The sequence below is a fragment of the Cebus imitator genome, unplaced genomic scaffold, assembly GCF_001604975.1.
Source record: "Cebus imitator isolate Cc_AM_T3 unplaced genomic scaffold, Cebus_imitator-1.0 Scaffold80, whole genome shotgun sequence".
Classification (NCBI taxonomy): Eukaryota; Metazoa; Chordata; class Mammalia; order Primates; family Cebidae; genus Cebus; species Cebus imitator.
This window is the reverse complement of record NW_016107395.1, coordinates 1,797,505-1,823,149: the sequence shown is the minus strand read 5'-3', so window position 1 is coordinate 1,823,149 and position 25,645 is coordinate 1,797,505. Positions and strand designations below refer to the sequence as shown.

Below are 25,645 nucleotides of genomic sequence, written 5' to 3'. Positions count from 1 at the left end.
AGACCAAATTGTCTTCCAGACTCGTCCATGTCTGTGAGAGCTTCAGGTTAGGACTGAGCTTTGCAAGGAGACTTCATTAACTTTCGTTACTAAGTTTTTGAAAATCCTTATTCCCATCCCCAAATCATTTCCTGCTCACTGAGTTCAGTGTAAGACTTAGTATTTTGGCAGGATGTACAATTTCCAGAGCCTTTAAATTGTTTATGCTGTCCATGAATGGAAAGGATGATTATATTAATGTGACAGACACTCTGTCAGTATAATGTGTTTGGATCTCCTTTTGCTTTAGTGGGGGTGAGCTAGTCATGTAAAATGGAAAGGCAGATGCGTAGATGTCATATGAGAAAAGGGGCAGAAAGGGAGACTATAGCAACAGGTGGAAGCACTTAACTGCAGTTGTGCTGAGGGCCAGCCATGCTCTCCTTTGAATGGACAACTAGAAGTTGGGTGATTGGTGCCATGAGACCTTCATAAACTGTAAACACACAGAGACACACATACACACAGATGCACACATGTGCTCATGTCCAATGGGATTTTCTGATGACTGCTGGCTTTAATTTCACTTCAGAGAGTAGAGTCTTGAGAATGTTGTTAATTAAAGTCAGAACATGCACAGAGGGAAGGGTAAGAGAGATGCTCAAGGCATAAGGAACCACAAAGAGAAGTCTGCATGTGGCATAGAAAGCTCCCTCTAGTCCACAGTTATGTCTAAAACCAACTTTTGTTGTCTCCAACTAAAGCAAATAAAAAGTATTTCATGAGGTATTTGAGGTGCTTTAAGCCATTTGTGGAGGATTAAAAAAAAAATTTCAACTTTTACTTTTCTATTGCTGGTCCTAAGGGATACACAGTATATAGTGGAAGATACTTTGGGGCCTCTAAGAAAAAGGCCTCTGTGTAGCAAATCTGCTCTGTCACAATCTGGCCCAGTACAGTTATTTAAAAGGTAGGATGTTTGTAAGGAGAAACCAAGCCACAGTATACCTGCGTATTATTGGAACAGTATTTTTTTAATGTTTAACTTTTTATTTTGAAATAATTTTTGACTTAAAAAAAATTTGCAGAATAACCCAGAAAATGCCTGTGTACCTTTTATTCAGCTTTCCCCAATGTTAATATTTTACACAGCCAAGGTACAATTAGCCACTAACCAGACAATTAACACTGGTACAATACCATAACAGAACTATACAGACTTTTCTCATATTTCCCTAGTTTCCCCTGATGTTCCTTTTCTGTTTCAGGATCCAATTCAGGATACCATGTTACCTTTAATTGTCCTGTCTCTTTGGTCTTTTCCAATCTGTGACAGTTCCTTAGTCTTTCCTTGTCTTTCATGGCTCTGATACTTTTCGGGAGTACTGGTAAGTATTTTTGTAGACTGTCCCTCTTTGAAGTTGTGCATTTTATGCAAAAATATTGTAGAAATGATGTTGTACCTTTTCCAATGCATCATGTTGTGGACATAGCTGTCAATATGTTTTATTTATTTACATCAACATGGATTTATAGATTTTTCCCCCATTCTATAGGTTATAGTTCAATATTATCATCATTTGATGGAATAGGTTATATTTCCATAACGTCATGCATACTGAGCTCCTAAAAGGCAAAAGTTATGTAAGAAAAAAGTAGAGCCTATCACCTATATCAAGATACTAAATTTGAGTGTTAGGCCTGAATTGATCTGTCAGAAATACTAGAGAGGCTGAAATATGCTGACAAACTTTTGGTAATACCTAATTATGGATAGCTTTGGCTCAAGCAAGAAATTCAAAGATACCCTTAATGGCTAGAGATGAAAGTTTGAAAACTAAGAAAAAGAAAGTACATTCGGTTAGGAAGATAAGGATTCTAATATAGTGTCCAGAGGCTTTGAATGCTTAGAATTTGTCTAAAACAAGAAGGTACAACTTCTTTGCTTCTAACTGAATCCTTCTTCTCGTTATTTCCTGTTTACTAGGGAAAAGAGAAAGAACACAAAAATCTGCAAGTGTTCTGTGTAGAAAAGAAACTTCCTCCTGTGTGCTATTTCAGAACCACTTTTCTGAGAAAAGCCAAAAGCAAACAGTTGTTAAATTTCTTAAATGTTGATGATCTCCCGTGGGTGAGTTGTTCTTTAGTGATGAACACCATCTCCCTTTTCCCTGAACTCCCACGGCTCCTCTGTACTTTTTGTAAGCCATTAGCACATTGAGTCCTGTGTTGTAACTATGTCTAAACTTCCTAATATTTCCTATTTAAAGATAAGCTGTTTTGATAATATCAATGAACTGCTATTTAAGGCTTAATAATAGTATTGTGAGTTTATTTTTCAAGAGCTATCAGTTTTGAAAATATATACTAAAATATTTGTGGATTTCAAAATATGATGTTTCAGATTTATTTCAAAATCATCCCGAATGGGAGTGAGGGGAACGAGTAGCTTTTGAGTAGGTTATAGAAGAATATCCTTAAGCCTGAATTAAAAAGAACTTTTTAAAACTGCATTTATTTAAATTGTACCACATGATGATTTGATATACATAGTGAAATAATTACTAAAACCAAGCAAATTAAGATAGCCATCATCTCACATAGTTACCGTGTGTGTGTGCGTGTGTGTGTGTGTGTGTGTGTGTGTGTGTGTGTGAAAATTACCTAAAATCTATTCTCAGGAAATTTCCAGAGTCCTTATGCTGTACATTAGATCTCCAAATTTATTCACCCTACCTGACTGTAACTCTGTGCCCTTTGATCTACTCTCCTCCTTCTATTCCAACACCCACCTCCCGTAATCATTATTCTATTCTCTGCTTCAATGGATTTAAGCTTTGTTTTGTTTTGTTTTGTTTTGATATCCCTCATATAAGTAAAATTATGCCATACTTTTTTGTGTGTCTGGATTATTTCACTTAGCATAATGTTTTCCTGATCCATGTTATCACAAGTGGCATTATTTAGTTTCTGTGGCTGAAAAATACTCAGTCATTTGTGTGTGTGTGTCTCACAATCTTTTTTATCATCCATCCATCAATAGATACTTAGATTGTTTCCATATCTTGCCTATTGTTAATCATGCTGCAATAAAATGGGGGTGCAGATTTCTTTACAAGATAGTAAACTTCTTTTGGGTAAACACCCAGAAAAGAGATTGCTGGATAATATGGTAGCTCTGCTTTTAATTTCTTCAGGAACTTACATATTGTTTTCCACAGGGACTGCACCAATCTGTGTAGAATAGTTCCCTTTTTTCCACACTCTTGCCAACTCTTTTAATCTCTTGTCTTTTTGATAATAGCCACCCTAACACCTATGAGGTGATGTCTCCTTGTAGTTTCTATTTGCATTTCCTTAATGTTTAGTGATGTTTTTATGTCTTCTTTGGAGAAAACTCTGTTCAGGTCTTTGACAAGTTTTAAATCGGGTTATCTGATTTTTGACTATTGAATTGTATGAGTTGTTCATATATTTGATATTATCCCCTTATTGATATATAGTTTGCAAATATTTTCTCTCAATACAACAGAAATCAGGAAAACAATCCTAGGTACCAAAGAGAATAAAATACTTAGAAATAAACTTAACCAAAGAGGTAAAACATCTGTACACTGAAAACTATAAAACATTCATGAAAGTAATTTAAGAAGACACCAATAAATGAAAAGATACTTTGTGTTTCTTGGTTCGAAGAATTAATATTGTTAAAATGTTTGTACTATGCAAAGTAATACACAGATTAGATTTAATCCTTATCAAAATTACAATGACATTTTTCACAGAAATAGAAAAAATAATTCTAAAATTTGTATAGAACCACAAAACTGCAAGTAGCCAAAACAAACTTAAGAAAAAAAAAAAAAACACCAAATTTGAAAGCATTATACTTTCTGATCTCAAATTATATTACAAACCAATGCTAATTAAGACAGTATGGTACTGGCATAAAAACAGATGCACAATCCAATGCAACACAAGAGAGATGAGAAATAAACTTAAGCATATTCACATAAAAATGTGAACTAATTTTTGACTTTTCTACAAGGCTGATAAGAAGACACAATGCAGAAAGAACAGTCTCTTTAATAAATGTTGTTGGGAAAATTGGAAATCCACATGTAAAAGAATGAAACTGGACTCTTACATCATACACAAAAATCAACTCAAAATGGACTAGACACTTAAACATAAGACCTGAAACTGCAAAACCCCTGAAAGGAAACATAGAAAAAATCTCCTTGATATGGCCTTTGCAAGATTTTTTGAGTATTTTTACCAAATACACAGCAAGCAAAAGCAAAAATAAGTAAGTACAACTACATCAAACTGAAGAGCTAGCAAAGGAAACAATCAACAAAATAAAAAGCTAATGAATTTGGACAAAAAGAACTTCTTAATCAATATTTAAAGCAAAAGATTGAAAACCTTGATTAAAGTCAAGATTTTTGGTTAAAAAGTTTTGGAAAATGATCAAAGTCATAGCTGTATATGAAAATGAGAACATATGAATATATTTGGAATACCAAAATGAATATAGGATTAATACCTAGAAGATTACATATACAATCTTCAGATCAACAACAACAAAAATGAAAGCCACTCCAAATAAAAAAATGGATAAAGGCATTTGGAAAAGAGAAACTTGACAAACTAACAGGCATATTAGGAAAGGCTTAATTTTATTGGTAGTCTAAGAAATGCAAGTGAAAACAATAGAGATATAACTTTGTTAAAGTAGTAAAATTTCAGAAGCCTTTTACTGTCAAGTGTTGGTAGGGCCATGAGCTCTCTTCTAGCCCTCATACAGGGCTGGTAGAATGTGGGCTGGAGTGGCCATGTCAAAGAGTAGGCAGGGAGAAGTTAGTCATATTAAGTGTATGAATATCTCAGGACTCAGAATCTCTGCTATTGCACATGTATTCCAAAAAGAACCTGATACAAGTCCGTAAGGATGTGAATAGAGCATTTTTTTTGAAGATGAGTATATTATTCCATTTTCATGCTGCTAATAAAGACAAACCTAAGCCTGAGTAATTTATAAAGAAAAAGAGGTTTAATGGACTCCCCAGTTCCACATGGCTGGAGAGGCCTCAAAATCATGGCAGAAGGGAAAAGGCACATCTTACATAGAGGCAGACAAAGAGGGACTGAGAACCAAGTGAAAGGGGTTTTCCCTTACAAAAGCATTAGATCTCATGAGACTTATTCACTACTATGAGAACAGTATGGGGGAAACCACCCCCATGGTTCAGTTATCCCCCACCAGGTCCTTCCTACAACACATGAAAATTATGGGAGCTACAATTCAAGTTGAGATTTAGATGGAGACATAGGCAAATCATAACATTCTGCCCCTGGCCTCTCCCAAATCTCATTTCTTCACATTTCAATACTAATCATACCTTCCCAACTGTCCCTCAAATTCTTAACTCATTTCAGCATTAACTCAAAAAGTCCACAGTCCAAAGTCTAATCTGAGACTAGGCAAGTCCCTCCTGCCTATGACCCTGTAAAAGCAAAATCAAGTTAGTTACTTCCTAGATGCAGTGGGGGATACAGGCATTGGATAAATACACCCATTCCAAATGGGAGAAATAGGCCAAAACAAAGGGGCTAAAAGCCCCATGCAATTCTGAAATCTAGCAGGGCAGTCAAATTGTGAAGCTCCAGAGTAATCTCCTTTGACTCCATATCTCACATCCAGGTCATACTGATGCAAGAGGTGGGCTCCCATGGCCTTGGGCACCTCTGCCCTTGTGCCTTTGCAGAATACAGCCTCCCTCCCAGTTGCCTTCATGGGCTAGCATTGAGTGTCTGCAGTTTTTCCAGGTGCACAGTGAAAGCTGTTGGTGGATCTACCATTCTGGGGTCTGGAGGATGGTGGCCCTTTTCTCACAGCTCCACTAGACATTGCTCCAGTGGGAACTCTGCATGGGGGCTTCAACCCTACATCCCCTTGCACATTGCCGTAGCAGAGATTCTTTATGTGAGCCCCACCCCTGGAACACATCTCTGCCTGGATATACAGGCATTTCCATTCTCTGAAATCTAGGCAAAGATTCACAAACCTCAATTCTTGACTTCTGTGCACCCACAGGCTCAACACCATGTGGGAGATGCCAAGGCTTTAGGCTTGTGCCTTTGAAGACACTGCCTGAGCTGTACCTTGGCCCCTTTTAGCCATGGCTAGAGTTGCTGGGACACAGAGCACCAAGTCCCTAGGTTGCACACAGCAGGGGGTTTCTGGGCCTGGCATATAAAATTATCTTTTCCTCCTAGGCCTCTGGGCCTGTGATGAGAGGGGCTGCCACAAAACTTTCTGACACGCTCTGGAGACATTTTCGCCATTTTCTTGGCATTAACATTTAACTCCTTGTTACTTATGCAAATCTCTGCATCTGGCTTGAATTTCTTCTCAGAAAGTGGGTTTTGCTTGTCATTTCAGCATAAGGCTGCTAATGTTCTGATCTTTTGTGCTCTGTTTCCCTTTTAAAACTGAGTGCTTTTAACAGCACCCAAATCACCTCTCGAATGCTTTGTTGTTTAGAAATTTCTTTCACCAGATAACCTAAACCATCTTTCTCAAGTTCAAAGTTTCACAGATCTCCAGGGCAGGGGCAAAATTCTGCTAGTCTCTTTGCTAAAACATAGCAAGAGTCATCTTTACTCCAGTTTCCAACAAATTCCTGTCCATCTGAGACTATCTCAGCCTGGATTTTATTGTTCACATCATTATCAGCATTTTGGTCAAAGCAATTCAACAAGTCTCTAGGAAGTTCCAGACTTTCACACATCTTCCTATCTTCTGAGTCCTCCAAGTTTCTAGGAAGTTCCAAATTCTTTTGCATTTTTCTGTCTTCTCCTGAGATCTCTAAACTGTTCCACACTCTGCCTGTTATCCAGTTCCAGTGTTGCTCAGCATTTTTGGGTATCTTTACATCAGCACCCCACTCTACTGGTGCCAATTTACTGTATTAGTCCATTTTCGAACAGCTGATAAAGACATACCTCAGACTGGGTAATTTCTAAAGAAAAAGAGATTTAATGGACTCATGGTTCCACATTGCTGGGGAGGCCTCACAATCATGGCAGTAGGCAAAAGCATGACAGTAGGCAAAGAGGGAATGAAAACCAAGTGAAAGAGATTTCCCCTTATAAAACCCTCAGCTCTCATGAGTCTTATTCACTACCATGAGAACATTATTGCAGAAACCACCACCATGATTCAATTATCTCCCACCAGATCCCTCCCACAACATGTGGGAATTATGGGAGTTACAATTCAAGATGAGATTTGGATGGGGACACAGCCAAACCATATCAGTGGGGATTTGTACTCCCAATTGATCTTATAGGAAAGACCAAATATTCACAGAACAGTTATTCTAGTCATACAAAGGGGCTCCAGAGAACAGAAAAGAAGAAATTCTCTTTTACTCAGTTTGCAAAACTAGAATAGCAGTAGCAGATTGGTGATTTTTACACATCAAACTTTGCCTCATCTTAAAAGCACTTGGGGAGATTTTATGTAATTTTCCTACTTTATTTATTTATTTATACTTTTAATTACTTTGTTTACTTTATAAAAAGACCTTTTTTAAAAGAGCTGTTTTGAGTTCACAGCAAAATAGATAGAAAGATACACAGATTTTCCCTGTATCCCCTGCCTCAACACATGCATAGACTCCACAGTTAGCAACATTCTCCACCAGACTGGTACATTTTTTACAATCTAAATTGACACATTGTAGTCACCCAAAGTCCATAGTGTACCTCAGAGCTCAGTCTCTGAGTTGTACATTCTACAGATTGGACAAAAATTTAATGGCATGTAACCATCCTTAAAGTATTATACAATGTATTTTCACTGCCTCAAAAATCCTAGGTCTCTGTCTATTTATCCCATTCCTCACTCCAGTCAACCATTGCTCTTTTTATTGCCTTCATTGTTTTGTCTTTTGCAAAATTTCATATAGTTGGAATCCTACAGTATATATTCTTGTCAGATTGTTTCACTTAGTAATATATATTTAAGCATCCTCCACATCTTTTCATGGCTTCACAGCTCATTTCCTTTTAGGGATAAATAATATTCTATTGTTTGGATGTACCATAGTTCATTTATGCATTCAACTACTGAAGCACACCATGGTTGTTTCCAAGTTTTGAAATTTATAAATAAAGCTGCTTTAAATATACATGTGCAGGCTTTTATGGAGATATAATTTTAAACCCCTTTCAAATAATGCCAAGGAGCATTCTTACTGGATCATACAGTAATAATGTATTTAGTTGAGTAAGAAATTGCCAAATTGTCTTCCAAATTGACTGTGCAAATCTACATTTCCACCAGCAACAAAGGAGAGTTTCTATTGGTACACATTCTTATCAGCATTTGGTGTTGTCAGTATTCTGGATTTTGGCTATTCTAACAAATATGTAGTGGTATCTCATTGTTTTAATTTGCAGTTCTCTGATGACATATGATGTGTGACATCTTTTCACTTGATCTTAGCCAAGAGGCCGAGAAGCAATGTGTGACATCTTTTAATAGGCTTATTTACCATTTCTATATATTTTTTTGGTGATGTGGGGTTTTGGCTCATTTTGAATTGGGTTGCTTTTGTTTTCTTGAGATCTAAGAGTTCATATATTTTGTATCGCAGTTCTCTAATAGATGTGTCTATTGCAAATATTTTTCCCAGGTCTATGGTTTGTCTTCTCATTCTCTCGACAGTGTCTTTTACAGAGAAGATTTTTTTTTTTAATTTCAGTGAAGTCCAGCTCATCGGTTATTTCTTTCATGAACTATGCCTTTGGTGTTGTATCCAAAAACTCATTGCAAAATCCAAGGTCTTCTAGGTTTTCTCCTATGTTATCTTCCAGAAGTTTTATACTTCTGCCTTTTACATTTAGGTATATAATTCATCTTGAGGTAATTTTTGTGAAAGGTATAAGATCTGTGTCTAGATTTGTTTATTTTGTTTGCATGTGGACATCCAGTTATTTCAGACATTCGTTGAAAAGACTATCTTTGCCCCATTGTATTGCCTTTGTTCCTTTGTTAAAAATTAGTTTATATTTATATATGCCTATTTCTATTGCTTTTCCCCATTGATCTATTTGTGCTTTCACCAGTATTATCTCATATCTTTATAAGTCATGAATTCAAATTATGTCACTCTTTCAACTTTCTTCTCCTTTAATATCATTATCTCATTTTTATTGATTTAAGTATTTGTACATATTTGTGGGGTACATGTGCTTTCATTTTCTTCACGTTTTCATTAGTACTTGTTATCATTTGTCTTTTTGATCATAGGCATTATAATTGGAGTAAGATGATATTTCATGATGGTTTTGGTTTCCATTTCCCTAATAATTAATAATGTTGAACATTTTTTTCATATACCTGTAGGTCATTTGAATAAAAATATGTGTTCATGTACTTTGTCTAATCTTTAATAGGATTAGATTTTTAAAAATGTTTAGTTGCTTCAGTTCTTTTCATATGCTGAATACTACTACCTTGTCAGATGAATAGTTTTCAAGTATTTTCTCCCATTCGACAGATTATGTCTTCACTGTGTTGATCATTTCCTTTACTATGCAGAAACATCTTAGTTTAATATAGTCTCATTTGTCTATTTTTGTTTTATTGCCTGTGCTTTTGAGGTCTGGCCCTAAAATCTTTGCCTAGACTAATGTTCTGAAGTTTTTCCCTTACTTTTTCTTTCTAGTAGTTTTATAGTTTGGGGTCTTATTTTTAAGTCTTTAGTTTATATTGGGTTGCTTTTTTGTATATGGTGAGAGATACAAGGAAGTTTCTTTATTCTGAATATGGATATTCAATTTTTCCAGCACCATTTACTGAAGAGATTATCCTTTTTCCAATGTATGTTCTAGGTATCATTGTTGAAAACCAGTTGGCTATAAATATGTGAATTTACTTCTGAATTTCCTTTTCTATTCCATTGGTCTACATGTCGGTTTTTAAACAAATATGCTATTTTGGTTACTGTAGCTTTGTAATATATTTTGAAGTAATGTAATTTGATGCCTTCAGCTTTGTTCTTTTTGTTCAGGATTGCTTTGGCTACTTGGGCTCTCTTTTGATTCCATAAGAAGCATGTGCACACACACACACACACACACACACACACACACATATATATACTTTTCTATTTCTGAGAAAAATGACATTGGTAGTTTCATAAGGATTGAATTGGATCTGTGGTTTCTTTGGACAGTATGGTCATTTTAATGATAGGAATACTTCTGATCCATGAACATGAGATGTCTGTCCATTTATTTTTTTCCTTTTCAATTTCTTTCATCAGTGTTTTGTAGTTTTTCTTATAGAGGACTTTTACCTCCTTCATTCAGTTTATTCCTAAATATTTTATTTTCTTTTTTGTAGCTACTGTAAATGTGATTGCCTTCTTTATTTTTTTAGCTAGTTCATAATTGGTGTATAGAAATGCTCCTTATTTTTGTATGTTGCTTTGACTGTAAATATACTGAATTCATTGATAAGATCTAATAATTTTTTAGTGAAGCATTTAGTATTTTCTAGGTAAAAGATCATATCTGCAAAAAGAGAGAATATGATTTCCTCTTTTCCAATTTGAATGTTTTTTATTTCTTTTTCTTGCCTGGTTGCTCTGGAAAGGGCTTCCAGCACTATGTTGAATAGGATTTTTGTAAGTGGCAGCCTTGTCTTATTTCATTCTTAGAGGAAAGGCTCTCAGCTTTTCCCCATTCAATATGACATTAGCTGTGGGTTTGTAATAATAAATGGCCTTTGTTATATTGAGGTATGTTTCTTCAATGCCTAGTTTTTGAGTTTTTATAATGAATGGATGTTTAATTTTATCAAATAATTTTTCTCACCTATTGAGATGATCATATAGCTTTTGTATTTCATTCTTTTGATGTAATATAACACATTTATTAATTTGCATATGTTGAATTATCCTTGAATTTCTAGGATAAATCCAACTTGATCATGGTATATTTTAGTTTATTGATGTGCTGCTGAATTTGGATTGCTAGCATTATGTTAAGAATTCTTGTGTCTATGTTCATCAGGGTTATTGGCTTGTAGGTTTTGTAGGTGGTGTTGCATCTTTATCTCATTTTGGTATCAAGATAATGCTGGCCATCTAGAGTGAGTTACGGAGAATTCTGTTCAATTTTTTTTGAAGAGTTTGATGAGAATTGAGGTTATATGCTCTTTGAAAGTTTGGTAGAATTCTGCAATGAAGCCATGGGGCCCTGGACTTTATTTGGTGGGTGGGGTACAGTATCTTATATGATTTGGGTTCATGTTCCCACCCAAATCTCATCTCAAATTATAATTCTAACATGTCAGGAGAGGGACTTGAGGGAGATGATTGGATCATGGGGTGGTTTCCTCCATGCTGTGCTTATGATACTGAGTTCCCATGAGATCTGATGGTTTAAAAGTGTTTGGCAGTTACTCCCTCATGCCCTATCTCTCCTGCTGCTATGAGAAGTCATGCCTTCCTTTCTCTTCACCTTCTATCATAATTGTAAGTTCCCTGAGGCCTCCATTGCCTTGCAGAAATGGGAGTCAAATAAGCCTTTTTCTTTATAAATTACTCAGTCTTAAGCCATTTTATTTTATTTTATTTTTGAGATGAAGCCTTGTTCTGTCATCTAGGCTGGAGTGCAACCCTCTCAGCTCACTGTAACCTCCACCTCCCAGATTCAAGAGATTGTCCTGTCTCAGCCTCCTGATTATGTGGGATTACAAGTTCATGCCACCATGCCTGGCTAATTTTTGTATTTTTAGTAGAGATGGGATTTCACCATGTTGGCCAAGCTGGTCTGAAACTCTTGACCTCGTTATCTACCCACCTGAGCCTCCCAAAGTGCTGGGATTACAGGCGTGAGTCACCATGCCTGGCCTGGAGTTATTCTTTATAGCAGTATGAAAACAGACTAATACAAACAATTGGCACTGGGATTTTGTAGCACTGCTATAAAGATATCTAAATATGTGGAAGAAACTTTGGAACTGAGTAACAGGAAGAGGTTAGAAGAGTTTGGAGGGTTCAGAAGAAGACAGGAAGATGTGGGAAAGTTGGAAACTTCCTAGAGACTTGTTCAATGGTTTTGACCAAAATGCTGATAGTGATATGAACAATGAAGTCCAAGCTGAGTTGGTCTCTCATAAAGATGGGGAACTTATAAGGAAAGGGAGCAAAGGAGACTCTTCTTATACTTTCACAAAGAGACTGGTGGCATTAGGCCTTTGCCCTAGAGATCTATAAAACTTTGAACTTAAGAGAGTTGATTTAGGGTATCTAGCAGAATATATTTCTAAGCAGCAAAAAATGCAAGAGGTAGCTTGCCTTTTTCTGAAAGTGTATAGTCATATGAGGTCACAAAAAGATACTTAAAATTGGAACTTATGTTTAAAAGGGAAGCAAGGCATAGAAGTTTGGAAAATTTGCAGCCTGACCATGTGGTAGAAAAGAAAAACCAATTTCCTTCAGAGAAAGTAAAGCCTGCTACAGAAGTTTGCATAAATAATGAGGAGCTGAATGTTAATTGCCAAGACAATGCGGAAAATGTCTCTAGGGAATGTCAGAGATCTTCCCAGCAGACCCTCACATCATAGACGTGGAGGCCTAGGAGGAAAAAATGGTTTCATGGCAGGGCTGGCCCAGAGCTCCACTGCTCTGTGCAGTCTTGGGACTTGGTGCCTGCATCCCAGCTTCTCCAGGTCCAGCTGTGGCTGTAAGGAGCCAAGGTGCAGCTCAGGCTGTGGCTTCAGAGGGCACAAGCCCAAGCCTTGGACACTTCCACATGGTGTTGGGCCTACAGGTGCATAGAAGACAATAGTTGAGATCTGAGAGCCTCCACCTAGATTTTAGAAGAGGTATGGAAACACCTGGATGTCCAGGCAGACATATGCTGCAGGGGCAGAGCCCTAATGGAGAACCTCTACTAGGGCAATGCAAAGGGGAAATGTGGGGTTGGAACCCCTGCACAGAGACAAACTTGGCCACTGCCTAGTAGAGCTGAGAGAAGAGCATCACCATCCTTCAGACCCCAGAATGGTTGATCCACTGACAGCTTGCACTGTGCACCTGGAAAAGCCACAGGCACTCAATGCCAGCTCATGAAATCACCCAGAAACACTGTGCCCTACAGAACTACAGGGGCAGAGCTACACAGAGCTTTAAGATTAAATGAGTGCTCTCCTAGGTTTCAGGCTTACATAGGGCTTGTGGCCTCTTTGTTTTGTCCAATTTCTCCTATTTGGAAACACTAAATGTCTGTATTTCCATTGTATATTGGAAGTAACTAACTTGTTTTAAATTTTGCAGGCTCATAGACAGATGGGACTTGCCTTGTCTCAGATGAGACTTTGGACTTAGACTTTTGAGTTCATGCTAGAATGAGTTAAGTCTTTTGGGGGCTATTAGAAGGCATGATAGGTTTTGAAATGTAAAAAAGACATGGGATTTGGGGAGATGCAGGGGTGAAATGATATGGCTTGGCTCTGTGTCCCCACCCAAATCTCATCTCAAATTGTAACCTCCATGTATCAGAGGAGGGACCTTGTGAGAGTTGATTGGATCATGGGGGTGGTTCCTTCATGCTGTTCTGGTGACAGTGAATTCTCATGAAATCTGATGGTTTAAAAGTGTTTGGCAGTTCCTTCCCTGCACTCTCTCTCTCTTGCCACTATGAGAAGACATGCCTTACTTCCTCTTCACCTCCTACCATGATCGCAAGTTTCCTGAGGCCTCCCCAGCTATACAGAACTGTGAGTCAATTAAAACTCTTTTGTTTTAAATTACCCAGTCTCAGTTTGTTCTTTGTAGCAGTGTGAAAATGGACTAAGGACTAATACAGTATCTTTAGCTGGCAAGTTTTTCTTCCAGTACTTTGAATATATTATCCCAGTCTCTTCTGGCCTGTAACGCTTCTGCTGAGAAATTCACTGTAAGTTTGATGGAGTTTTCTATATAAGTGACTAGACACTTTTCTCTTGCAGTTTTTAGAATTCTATCTTTATCTTTGACTTTTGACTTTTGATAGCTTGACTATAATGTACTATGGAGAAGATATAATTACATTGTATCTGTTTGAGGATCTCTGATATTCCTGAATGTCTATGTGAATGTCTAAATCTTTTGCTAGATTTGAGTATTTTTAAAATACTACTTTGTTAAATAGGCTTTCTAAGTCTTTTATTTTTTGGGACACTGAGAATTGAAACATTTGGTTGTTTTACGGTGTCCCATATGTCATATAGGCTTTGTTCATTACCATTTAGTCTTTTATTTAATTTAGTGTCTGAGTTATTTCAATATACCTGTCTTCATATCCTAAAATTATTTCTTTTGCTTGATCTAGTTCATTCCTGAAACTTTTATATGTATTCTGTATTTCACTTAATAAAATTTTTAGTTCCAGAATTTGTTTGGTTCTTTTTATGACATATGTGCTCCTTAAATTGTTTTTCTGATTTACTGGTGTTGTTTTTCTATTTTCTTTTGTGTTTTATTGAGCTTCTTCAATATCATTATTTTGAATTATTTATTTGAGATTTCATATTTTTTTAATTGGAATGAGTTACTGGAGAATCTTTTTTTTGTGTCACATTTCTTTGTCTTTTCATATTTCTGATTTCCTTATGTTGATATCTGCATATGTGGTGTAACAGCTGTTTTGAATCTGCTTTTGTGGGATAGGTCTTGTTTCTGAAAAGGTATCTATCATGTGGGTTGGGTAGGGCACTTTGGCTGTGATTTTGGGTGCATTCAGTAGTATAGACATTATTTTATATGCTTTATTCAGCTGTAAAGAACACTGGTGGTGTCTGTGGTTTCCTCGGTGGCTTAGGATGGTACTTTTAGTAGAAACTGTGTTGAAGTTTTGCTGGAGATGGAGATGACAGTCGGTCCTGTACTTGGGCCCCAGTATGGTAGTGGTGAGCCATGTGTGCCTGTGTTAGGGCACCATGGCAGTGTATACATGCACTGGTGTTAATGGGTTTAGAGGGATTTATATATGAACCTCTGGGCAATTTGCTCAGGTGGCTGAAGAGTGGCAGATGGGCTGGGTAAGTTAGTGGGTTTCTGGGTCCCTGGGCAGTGGATCTGCAATGGGTAATGACTATAGCAGTGATACCATTAACTTCTGGGTTCCTATGGTCTGTGCTGGTGTTGCCAGTGGCTGCAATGTACTGAGTGGGTCAGTCATCAGGCTCATAGGTGATACATTTTAGTGGGTGCCTCCTGTGGTGGTAGCAGCTGGTTTGGTGGTTTCTACAGGTCCCTAGGAAGAGTGTTTAGGTGCCAGCTGTAAAGGGCGTGGTTGGGTGGTTCCAATGCCCCCATATAGCGTGTTGGGTAGCAGACAATGCTTGGCCAAATGAACCTGTCTTCAAGCCTCCTGTTGGTGCTGGCAGGTACTGGCTGTGGAAGCAGGAGCAGGACATTCTCCAGGCCCAAGGAAGAATGCTTAGGTGGGAGCACTAGCGGCCACACAGCAACCTTGCCACTGGGGAGGGTGGGGTAGCCTTCAATGGCAGCAGCTGTATGCAGGTAACTGAAGAACAGTCACTCTGTTTGTGCTTCAGCCCCAGCAGTGGCAGCTTGCTGTTGCTGCTGCTGTGGGTGGAGAACTCTGTCCTTAGGGTGCTTGAAAATATTCAGTGGCTTTGCTGCTGGGGGCAGCAGGGTCTTTGCTAATGGTTCACACTTTAGTCCTTGGGGTGGCAGGCAGCCGTAGCAGTGGCTGTGGGCTGGGAATGTTTACTGGGCTCCAGGGATGTGGAGATGAGGAGGCTGCTGGGCTTCTAGGCAGGATGTAGTCTGGTGAAGGGTGGACTCTCAATATGGCACCTTGCTGTAGTTGTTTAATGATCAGGAAGTATATGGGACCATGTGTGAGCTTCTTCTTTGAATTAATGTTTTCGTGCAATTTACAGGCAGCTCCCTATATCAGTTCTGAATCCCATGAGAGGCTAAAGGCTTTCCTGTGGCTCTGATGATTGCTGAGGGTCACTCACTGAACACTTACCTGCATTAAGGCATTTATCCAGGATATCAGCTTATCCTGGCTGAGCAGGCTGCCTAGCTTTCCACTCTTTACTTACTTTAGTGTTTCCTGTTACTTCCCTGTAGAATTCCAGTCTCTCTTAGATGATATATTGAAGTGTGATTATCTACTTACTATTTTGTTTCTTTTCATTGTGGGAAAGCCCAGTACCAGGTGCCACTAGTCAGGCATCTTGAAGCCTCTCCTCTCTCCTTCAATATTATGTTGGCTAGGCTGGGTCTTTTGCCTTTTCATATAAACTTTAGAATCAGTTTGTCAGTACCCACCAAATAACCTGCTGGGATGTTAATTGGGATTGCACTAAATCTATAAACCAAGTTGGGAAGAACTTCCATCTTGATAACATTGAATCTTCCTATCCATGATAAACATGGAAGAGTCCCTTATGTTTTTGCTAGATTTCTTTCATCAGAATTTTGTAATTTTCTTCATATAGACTTTGTACATATTTTGTTTGATTTTTAGCTAAGTATTTTATATTTTGTCATGCTAATGTACATGGTAGTATGTTTTTAAATTTTAAATTTCAATTGTTCAATGCTCTTATAGAGAAAAATGATTGACTTTTGCATACTAATCTAGTATTATAAAACCTTGCTATAACGGTTGATTAGTTAAGTTTTTTGTTGATTTCTTCTGAATTTTTATGTAGAAAATCATGTCATCTGTGCAAAAAGTTATGTTTCTTCCTCCTCAATCTGTATACTTTTTAGTTTATTTTCTTGTCTTATTGCTTTATTTAGAATTTCTGGGACAATGTTGAAAAGGAATAATTGGGGGAACATCATTATCTGCACCTAATCTTAGTGGGAAAGCATCAAATTTCTCACCATTAAGCATGGTGTTGGCTGTAGGTTTTTTGTAGATACTTTTTATCAGGTTGAGAAAGTTCCCCTCTATTTTTAGTTTACTGTGTTTTTATTTTTAAATGAGTTGAATTTCGTCAAATCCTTCTTCTGCATCCATTGAAATGAGCGTACAGTTTTTCTTCTTTAGCTATTGATATGTTTTACATTAATTGATCTTTGAATGTTGAACCATCCTTGTATACCTGGGAAAAATTCCACTGAGTTGTGGTGTATAATTCTTTTTATGCATGCTTGGATTCAATTTGCTAATATTTTGTTGAGGATTTTTGCATCTATGTTCATGAGAGATATTGGTATATAGTTTTCTCTTCTTGTAATGTTGATCTGGTTTTGGTAACTCACAAAGAGAAAGTATTCCATCTGCTTCTGTCCTCTGAAGGAGATTACAAAGAATTGGTATAATTTTTTCCTTAAATGTTTGGTAGCATTCACCAAGGAACACATCTGGGCCTATGGCTTTCTATTTTGGGAGACTATTAATTGTTGATTTAATTTCTTCTATAGATGTAAGCCTATTCAGATTATCTATTTCTTGTGTAAATTTTAAAAGTTTGCATACTACAAAGTTAGTTTATTTCATCTAGGTTATCAAATGTGGGGGACTAAATTTTTTTTTTTTCAGATAAACAGTTTTTTTAATTCCTCCTCCTCCTCCTCCTCCTCCTCCTCCTCCTCCTCCTCTTCCTCCTCCTCTTCTTCATCTTCCTCTTCTACTTTTTTCCAGGCAACTTTAGCGGGACACTTTGCACCATCAAACTTTCCTTTCGACTTATAGTCAGCAACATCCTTCTCATACTTCTCCTTCAGCTTTGCCACCTTAGTGATGTAAGGCTGCTTTTCGCTGTCATTTAGGTTATTCCACATCTCACCCAGCTTTTTTGCCACGTCTCCAATAGAGATGCCAGGGTTTCTGGATTTGATCTTGGGGCGGAATTCTGAGCAGAACAGGAAGAAGCCAGACGGTGGCTTTTTGGGGGCATTAGGATCCTTCCTCTTCTTGCCTCCCTTAGCTGGTCCATAATCCTTCATTTCCCGATCATAGCGCACTTTATCCGCCTTTGCCATTCCTTTATTATTTTAATGTCCATGGGGTATTCAGTGTTATCAGCTCTTGCATTTCTGATGTTACTAATTTGTAACCTTTCTTTTTCTTTCTTGGTTAGTTCTGTCTAGAGACATATATTTTATTAATATTTTCAGTTTTTAGTTTTGTTTATTTTAGTCACTAATTTCCTGTTTTCAATTTCATTGATTTCTGCTCTAATACCTATTATTTGTTTTATTGTGGTTACTTTGGATTTCATTTGTTCTTCTTTCCTAATTTCTTAAGGTGGAAACTTTAAATAATTGATTTTAAATCTTTTAAAATATTTTCTAATATAGACATTTAATGCAATACATTTTTCTCTAAGCACTGACTTTCGTTCATTTTGATATGTTGTGCTTTCATTTATGTTTAATCCAAAATTTTTAAAACTTCACTTGAGATTTTTTTCTTGAATCAAATGTTATGTAGAAGTGTCTTGTTTACATGCTAGCTTTGGCAGCACATATATTAACATTGGAAGTGTCTTGTTTAATCTCCATGCATTTTGGAATTTCCAGTTATCCTTCTGTTACTAATTTCTAATTAAATTCCATTGTTGCCTGAGTGCAGACATTGTTGATTTTTATTATATTAAGTTTGTTAAAGTGTGTTTTATAGCCCAAAATGAGGTCCATACTGGTAAATGTGAGCTTGAGAAGAATATGTATTCTGATGTTCTTAGATGAAATAATGTATACGTGTATTAGTTTATTCTCACACTGCTATAAGGACATACCTGAGACTGGGTAATCTATAGAGGAAAGAGGTTTAATTGACTCACAATTCAGCATGGCTAGGAATGCCTCAGGAAACTTGCAATCATGGCAAAAAGAGAAGGAAACACATCCTTCACAGAGCAGCAGGAAGGAGAAGAATGAGAACTGAGCAAAAGGGAAGCAAGTCCCTTATAAAACTCTAAGATTTCATGAGAACTTACTATCACGAAAATAGCCTGGGGGAAACCACCCACATGATTCAGTCACCTCCCACTGGGCCCCTCCCATGACACATGGTTATTATGGGAACTACAATTCAATATGAGATTTGAGTGGGGACGAAGCCAAACCATGTCATTCCACACCAGGCTCCTCCCATACCTCATGTCCTCACATTTCAAAACACAATCATGCCCTTCCAACAGTGTCTATTTTCTCATATTTTTGTCTTCTAGTCTTTTTCTGATTGTAATTTAGCACTTTATATGATTAATTTTTCTGTTCTTTCTTAATGTATTAGTTATAACTTATTTTTTACTTCCTTACTTGTTGGGCTAAGGTTTGCAATATACATTTATAACTAATCCAAGTCCCCTTTCAAATAACATTATTCTACTTTATAGATAGTATAACTTATAATAATAAAATAATTTTAATTTCTCTTTCTTATCCTTGGTATCATTACTTTCATTCATTTTAGTTATATTGATGCATACATAAGTGTGTGTTTATAGATATATGTATATATACATAAATTGATCTAACATAATAGCTTATACAAAATAATGGCACAAATGTATTCAGTTGCATATGCATGAGAATTTATACAAAATAAAGGCACAAATGTATTCAATAAACATATGCAATTGAATACCTTTGTGCCATTATTTTGTGTAAGCTATTATGTTAGATCAATTAAGGATAAGAAATAGAAGTTTTTATTTAACCTCCACTTCTTCTTTCTTTAATGCTTTCTTAAAATAATCAACCTGTGTTTCTGACATATTTTTTTCCTTCTCTCTAAAGAACTTCTGTTAAATTTCTTGCAAGGCATTTCTACTGGCAACAATTTCCTGAATTGTCATTTGTCTAATAAGGTATTTCTTTTTTCTTAACATTTGCAGGAGAACTTCTCATGGTATAGAATTCTAGGTTGGTTTTTTTTTTTTTTTTTTTACATTTTTTTTTTTTTTTTTTTTTTTTTTTTTTTTTTTTTTTTTTTCTTAACACTTTAAGTATTTTACTTCACTCTTCTTGCTTGCATGGTTTCTGAGTAGAAGTTGAATATGATTCTTATCTTTTTTCCTTGTTAGAGAAGATGTTTTCTTACCTCTGGCTTCTTTTGGAATTTTTTATTTATCCTTGATTTTCTGTAGTTTGAAAATGTTAGAAGACTGTTTTCTCAGTTGTGCCTAGTCTACTGATGAGCCTATCAAAGACATTTTTAATTTCTTCTATAGTACTATTATTTCTAGTATTTATTTTTCTTCTTAAAATTTTAGTCTTTCTGCTTAAATTGTCCTTCTCTTCTGTTTACTTTAACTATTAGAGCCTTTAACATATTAATCACAATTATTTTAAATTCCCATTCTGGCATATGGTTTTGTTGTTGTTAACCTGCTTGGTGTTCTCTGAGCTTCCTGGATTTGTGGGATGGCATCTGATATTAATTTGGAAGAAACTGTCATTATTGTTTCAAATATTTCTTCTGTTTCTTTCTTTTCCTTTTGATAGTTTCATTTTATGTGTATTATGCCTTTTGTAGTTATCCCACAGTCTGTAGGACTTCTGTTTTTTGTTTTGTTTTGTTTTCCTTTACTGTTTGTTCTCTGCTTTTCAGTTTTGGAGGTTTCTATTAAAATATCCTCAAGATTAGAGATTGTTTCCTCAGCTGTGCTTAGTCTAATAATTAGCCAATCAAAGCCATTTTTAAAGTTTCTGTTATAGTACTTTTATTTCTAGTATTCCATCAGTTTTTTTCTTAACATTTACACCTTTCTGCCTATATTGCCCATCTCTTCTGTTTAACCATTAGTGTCTTTAGTATACTAATCACAATTATTTTAAATTCTCATTCTGATAATTACTACATCCCTGCCATGTCTGGTTCTGCTGCTTGTTCTCTTCAAATTGTGAGTTTTATTTTTTGGTATAATAATCACTCAGGAAGTGCTAGGTAAAATAAATTGCTGTAAAGAGGTCTTTAGTAATGTGATAGTGAGGTTTAGGGGAGGAGAAGCATTCACTAGTCCTGTGATTAGGTCTCAAATTTTAGAGAGCCTATTCCTCTGGACTGTAGACTTCATAAGTGTTTCTCAATTTTTTCTTTCTCCTTAGAGTAGGCTGTAGTTGGGTATCGTCCTTCTTTCATGTCGAAGAGTAGAGCTTAGTGAAGTTGGATATATTTCCCTTTCCTAGGGCAGCTGGACTCTTACAATGCCTTGATAGGTTATTCTCTGTTTAAGGAGTTTTTACTAGGAGCAGGCCTTGTTAAACAGAGTACTTCTGTGTATTTTAAAAATGGTTCTTTTTCTTCTCTCCTTTTCTGAAGTAAGAGGGAATTTTTCTTTAATATTTTCTATGAGAACCTGATTGAACTCTTGGAATTAAATACTGGTTTTACCATCTTTGCAACAGATTTATAGTCCTTTATATTTTCTTAAGGTATTGGTAGTTATTTGTTGGTCATGCTGCTGCAAATATTTTTCTTCCCTTACTTCCTGACTTATCTTTTCACTTTTTAAGTAATGTCATTTGATAGTAGTTTTAATTTTAGTTAGTTCAATTTAACAATATTTTTCTATAGTTAGTGCTTTGGCATCACGTTATGAACTTCACCTGTACCACAAAGTCATGAAGATATTCTCTTACATTCTTTTTAAACATATAGTTTTGTCTTATTGATTTAGACTTTTAATTCATTTGTCACTGACTTTGTGTGTAATATAAGAAAAATTTGAATTAAAATTATTTTTTACCTATGGGTAACTAAGTGTCTTGAGGCCATTTATTAAAAGATGTGCCTTTTAGTAAAAAGACTAGAGGTTTCCAGTATTTGGGTGCAGGAAACAGGGAAGGATGATAGGTAGAGTACAAGGCAATAAAACTGTTCAGAATGATATGGTAATGATGAACACATATCACTATATATTTGTCAAAACTTACAGAATGTACAACACAAAAAATGTAATCCTGATATAAACTTTAGACTTTGGTTAACAATAATCTATCAACGTTAGCTCAACATTGTAAGAAATGTTATAATTGCAAGATGTAAATAATGGAGGAAACCACAGATTGTATGAAATAGCATGCAGGAATTCCGTATTTTCTGCTCAATTTTTCTGTAAACCTAAAACTGCTAAAAAAAAAAAAAACCCTATTAAATTTAAAAAATTCTGTTGTCCCTCATTCTCTGAAGTGCCCCTTTTGTTATAAATAATATGTGCAAGGTGCTGTTTCTGGATATCTATTCTGTTCCATTAAACTTTTTGTCCATGTTTTGTTAATAAATATTGTCTTGATTATTTTGCTGTATGGTAATTCAAAATTTTCTACCTTTGTCTTTATTTTGAAATGTTAGTTTAGTCTTTTGCATTCACCTACATATTTTTAGAAACAGCTTTTGAAATTACACATACATACCCATACATAAAATGATTGGTGTTTGCATTAAGATTGCATTGAATTTATAAAATGATTTGGAGAAAATTTATATCTTTAAAATACTGAGTATTCCTTTCCATAAACAAATTATCTCTCTCCATTTATTTAATTATATTTTAATATTTTTCAATAAGAAAAATTTTATAATTTACTCTGTAAAAGTCTCGTATATCTTTTGTCAGGTTTATTCTAAGCACTTTATATTTGTAGATACGTTTACAAATGGTATCATTTTAAAGGTTTTATTTTCTTTTTGATTTTGTTGTATGAAATAGTTTATTTTTTATTTTGATATTTTAATTCTGGAACTTGAATCAACTCTATTACTAATGTCTTTGGATTTTCTGCACACATCATCATATTATCTGTTAATAATAGCAGTTTTGTTTTCTTTCTTTCCAATTTTTTTTTTTTTAATTTGTATTGTATGGTGCTCATTTGGCCTTCCAATGCAATGTTGGATAGAAGTGTTGACAACATAAATTCTTTTCTCATTTCTCATCTCAAAGAAAAAGAATCAAAATTTTTAATACTAATTATAATGCTTCTTGTAGGATTTTAAATATTTTTTGCAGATTCCATTTATGAGATTAAGGAAGTTCATATCTATTTTTATTTTACTGAGAATTCTTTTTTTCCTCACATTGTTGAATTTTATCAAATTATTTTGCTGCATTTCCATTCCTAGGTAGAAAGAAGAGAAGCTGAAAACTGTAGTCATTTTTAAGTATAGTCATTTGTCAAGGTAAAAATCAGGAATATAATAGAAAGAGACCAGATTGGGTGACTGCCAGGAATCTCTCCTGCAATGTTCCCTATGTAGTTTCCTTTTACTGTTTATAGATTTAAAAAAAATTATTGGTACCCTCTGGGTGGGGAACTCCTCTAATCTTCCAAGCTTTCTGCATACTAAGAGTACTAAACCGTAAAATCCTAAGGACAAGGCTCCCTAAAGGCTTTGTTCTGGGATCCAGAATCTTAAGTCAGAAAATAAACTTGGCAGAGCTTCAGAATTTCTTTAATCCTTGTTGTATGGTGTCTTGTGGACAATAGGCAGCTATTCGACTGTTGAGTCCCCTTTCCCTCTTCTGGAATTTTCACCTGTCTTGTCCTCTGCCATGTTTTTAACTGAATTTGTGTTTAATTTCTGGATCTCATTTTCATAGTTCCTGGGTTACTCAGAGAAAAGGCATAATCTCAATAAATGGCTAACGGCATCAAATTTTAATAAAGGTGGTTACAGTTTAAATTTTAATAAAGATGATTTCAGTGACTCTCTTAAAAGCTAAGTGCTCATTCTCATTGGCCCCTTTTCTTCAAAATTAGTGAAGCAGAATCATTAGGCTTTGAAAAGAATATTGAACTTAGTATCAGGAAATGGTATAGACCGTGGCAAGGACAGAGAAAAGCAGTCTGGCCTCAAAGGGCTCAGATCCAATCCTTTGCCACACTAGGCTCCTTATCGCAGGCCTTGGGTCAACTGAGTTTACCTGGACTAACCCAGGTGCATTAGTAGCATGAAGATTTATTTTTATAGAAAAAGACATTAAAGCAGAAATTCACAAATATTTCATGGGTTTTAAAAGTATGAATTTATCCTAAGACTCACTTTAAATGGAACTTTGAACAGAACAACTTTAAATGGAACTTTGCTCTCTGTTTTACTTATAATTACTATGCTTTAGCTTTAGTAATTTAAGTAATTTTTAAATGATTTAAAAAGAAAAAAGAATACATTGTTATGTATTTGTGAACTCAAGAGACTTCGATATTTTATCTTTAAAAAGACTACTTTATTTTTAAAGAGCAGGGAGTGGTGGCTCTCGCCTGTAATTCCAGTACTTTAGGAGGCCGAGGCAGGTGGATCACCTGAGGTCAGGAGTTCAAGACAAGCCTGGCCAACATGGTGAAAGCTCATCTCTTCTAAAAATATAAAAATCAGCTGGACATGGTGGCATGCACTTGTAGTCCCAGCTTACTCAGGAGGCTGAGGCAGAAGAGCTGCTTGAAACTGGGAGGTGGAGGTTGCAGTGAGCTGAGATCGTGCCATTACACTTGAGCATGGGCAACAGAGTGAGAATCCCTCTCAAAAAAAAAAAAAAAAAAAAAAGGACTACTTCCCTAGTCAAATTATCCTGTTTCTTCATATTGGCACCTGTCATAATTTTTCCTATAGCTGTTTGTGCACACACTGGCAGATTTATTTATGTGTCTTTTCCCCTCAGTGATTTGGTTTTTATAAAAACTAAGAGACAAGTATTGTATCAGTGTGCTGGTTTTCTGTTCATCCCTAAGAACAAGAAAAATTATATTAATCATTATTCTCCTTGGCTTGGGGATTACACAACCAGGAAGCACCTCCTTTTTAAAAATTTGAATACTTTTCTGGGTAGATTTGGAGAGGTAAAGTTGAGGAATATCCTTTTTAAAAACAGAGTGATAGTATAAAAATTACGATTATAATGTCATTTTGACAAAGAGACACAGATTCATATAGTCAGCCAGTCACTACACATGCATATGTGCCACAGCATACATAGGTTGATATTTTAGGGCAGGCATCTTAGCAGTAGAGACCTTTATTTCCTAGTGAAATTAGCAGTACTCTCTGGGTATTGATGCATTAGAATAGACTTGTTTGCATAACATGTATTGACAAAAACATTATTAGAAGTCAGATATATTTTCCTTCAATATCTCACTATTAGCATTTTGTGTTGTACATGCCTTTTTTCCCTAAAAGTACAATTTAAAAATAATATTAATTATACATTCTAATTATCTGGCTAAGAGAAATTATATAATATATAATTTTTTTTTGTTTTACCATTTAGGTCCTTAACCATTAAAATATAAAGCAAAGAAATAAAAGATTGAATCAATTTATTTTCTGAACTATTATACAATTTAAAGTCTTTCCAATTTAAAATTTCTTTAGTGTTTTGGTCTGAATTAAAAACTGTAGTTGGCCAAATTTAGAAATTTGCAAAGATAATTCAACATACATAAATCAGTAAATGTGATACACCATATCAGTAAAATGAAGGACAAAATCCACAGATGCAGAAATGACATTTGACAAAGAAAAGAATAAATGAAAGTGGATAAGGCTGGGGCACGGTGGCTCATGCCTGCAATTCCAGCACTTTGGGAGGTTGAGGCAGGTGGATCATGAGGTCAGGAGTTTGAGACCAGCCTGGCCAACATGGCAAAACCCC

The 25,645-nt window shown here is 35.7% G+C and overlaps 1 protein-coding gene across 1 annotated transcript; it reads right to left on the bottom strand.

The window, feature by feature from the left end:
- Positions 1-17,576: 17,576 nt before the first annotated feature.
- LOC108307671 (high mobility group protein B3-like) lies at positions 17,577-18,024 on the bottom strand. The gene has a single exon (XM_037740193.1). The coding sequence runs from the start codon at positions 18,021-18,023 to the stop codon at positions 17,577-17,579; it is 447 nt and encodes a 148-aa protein (XP_037596121.1). The 5' UTR covers position 18,024.
- Positions 18,025-25,645: the final 7,621 nt, after the last annotated feature.

Coding starts and splice junctions, on each gene's coding strand:
- LOC108307671 (XM_037740193.1), bottom strand. CDS start 18,023: ATGGCAAAGGCGGATAAAGTGCGCTATGATCGGGAAATGAAGGATTAT.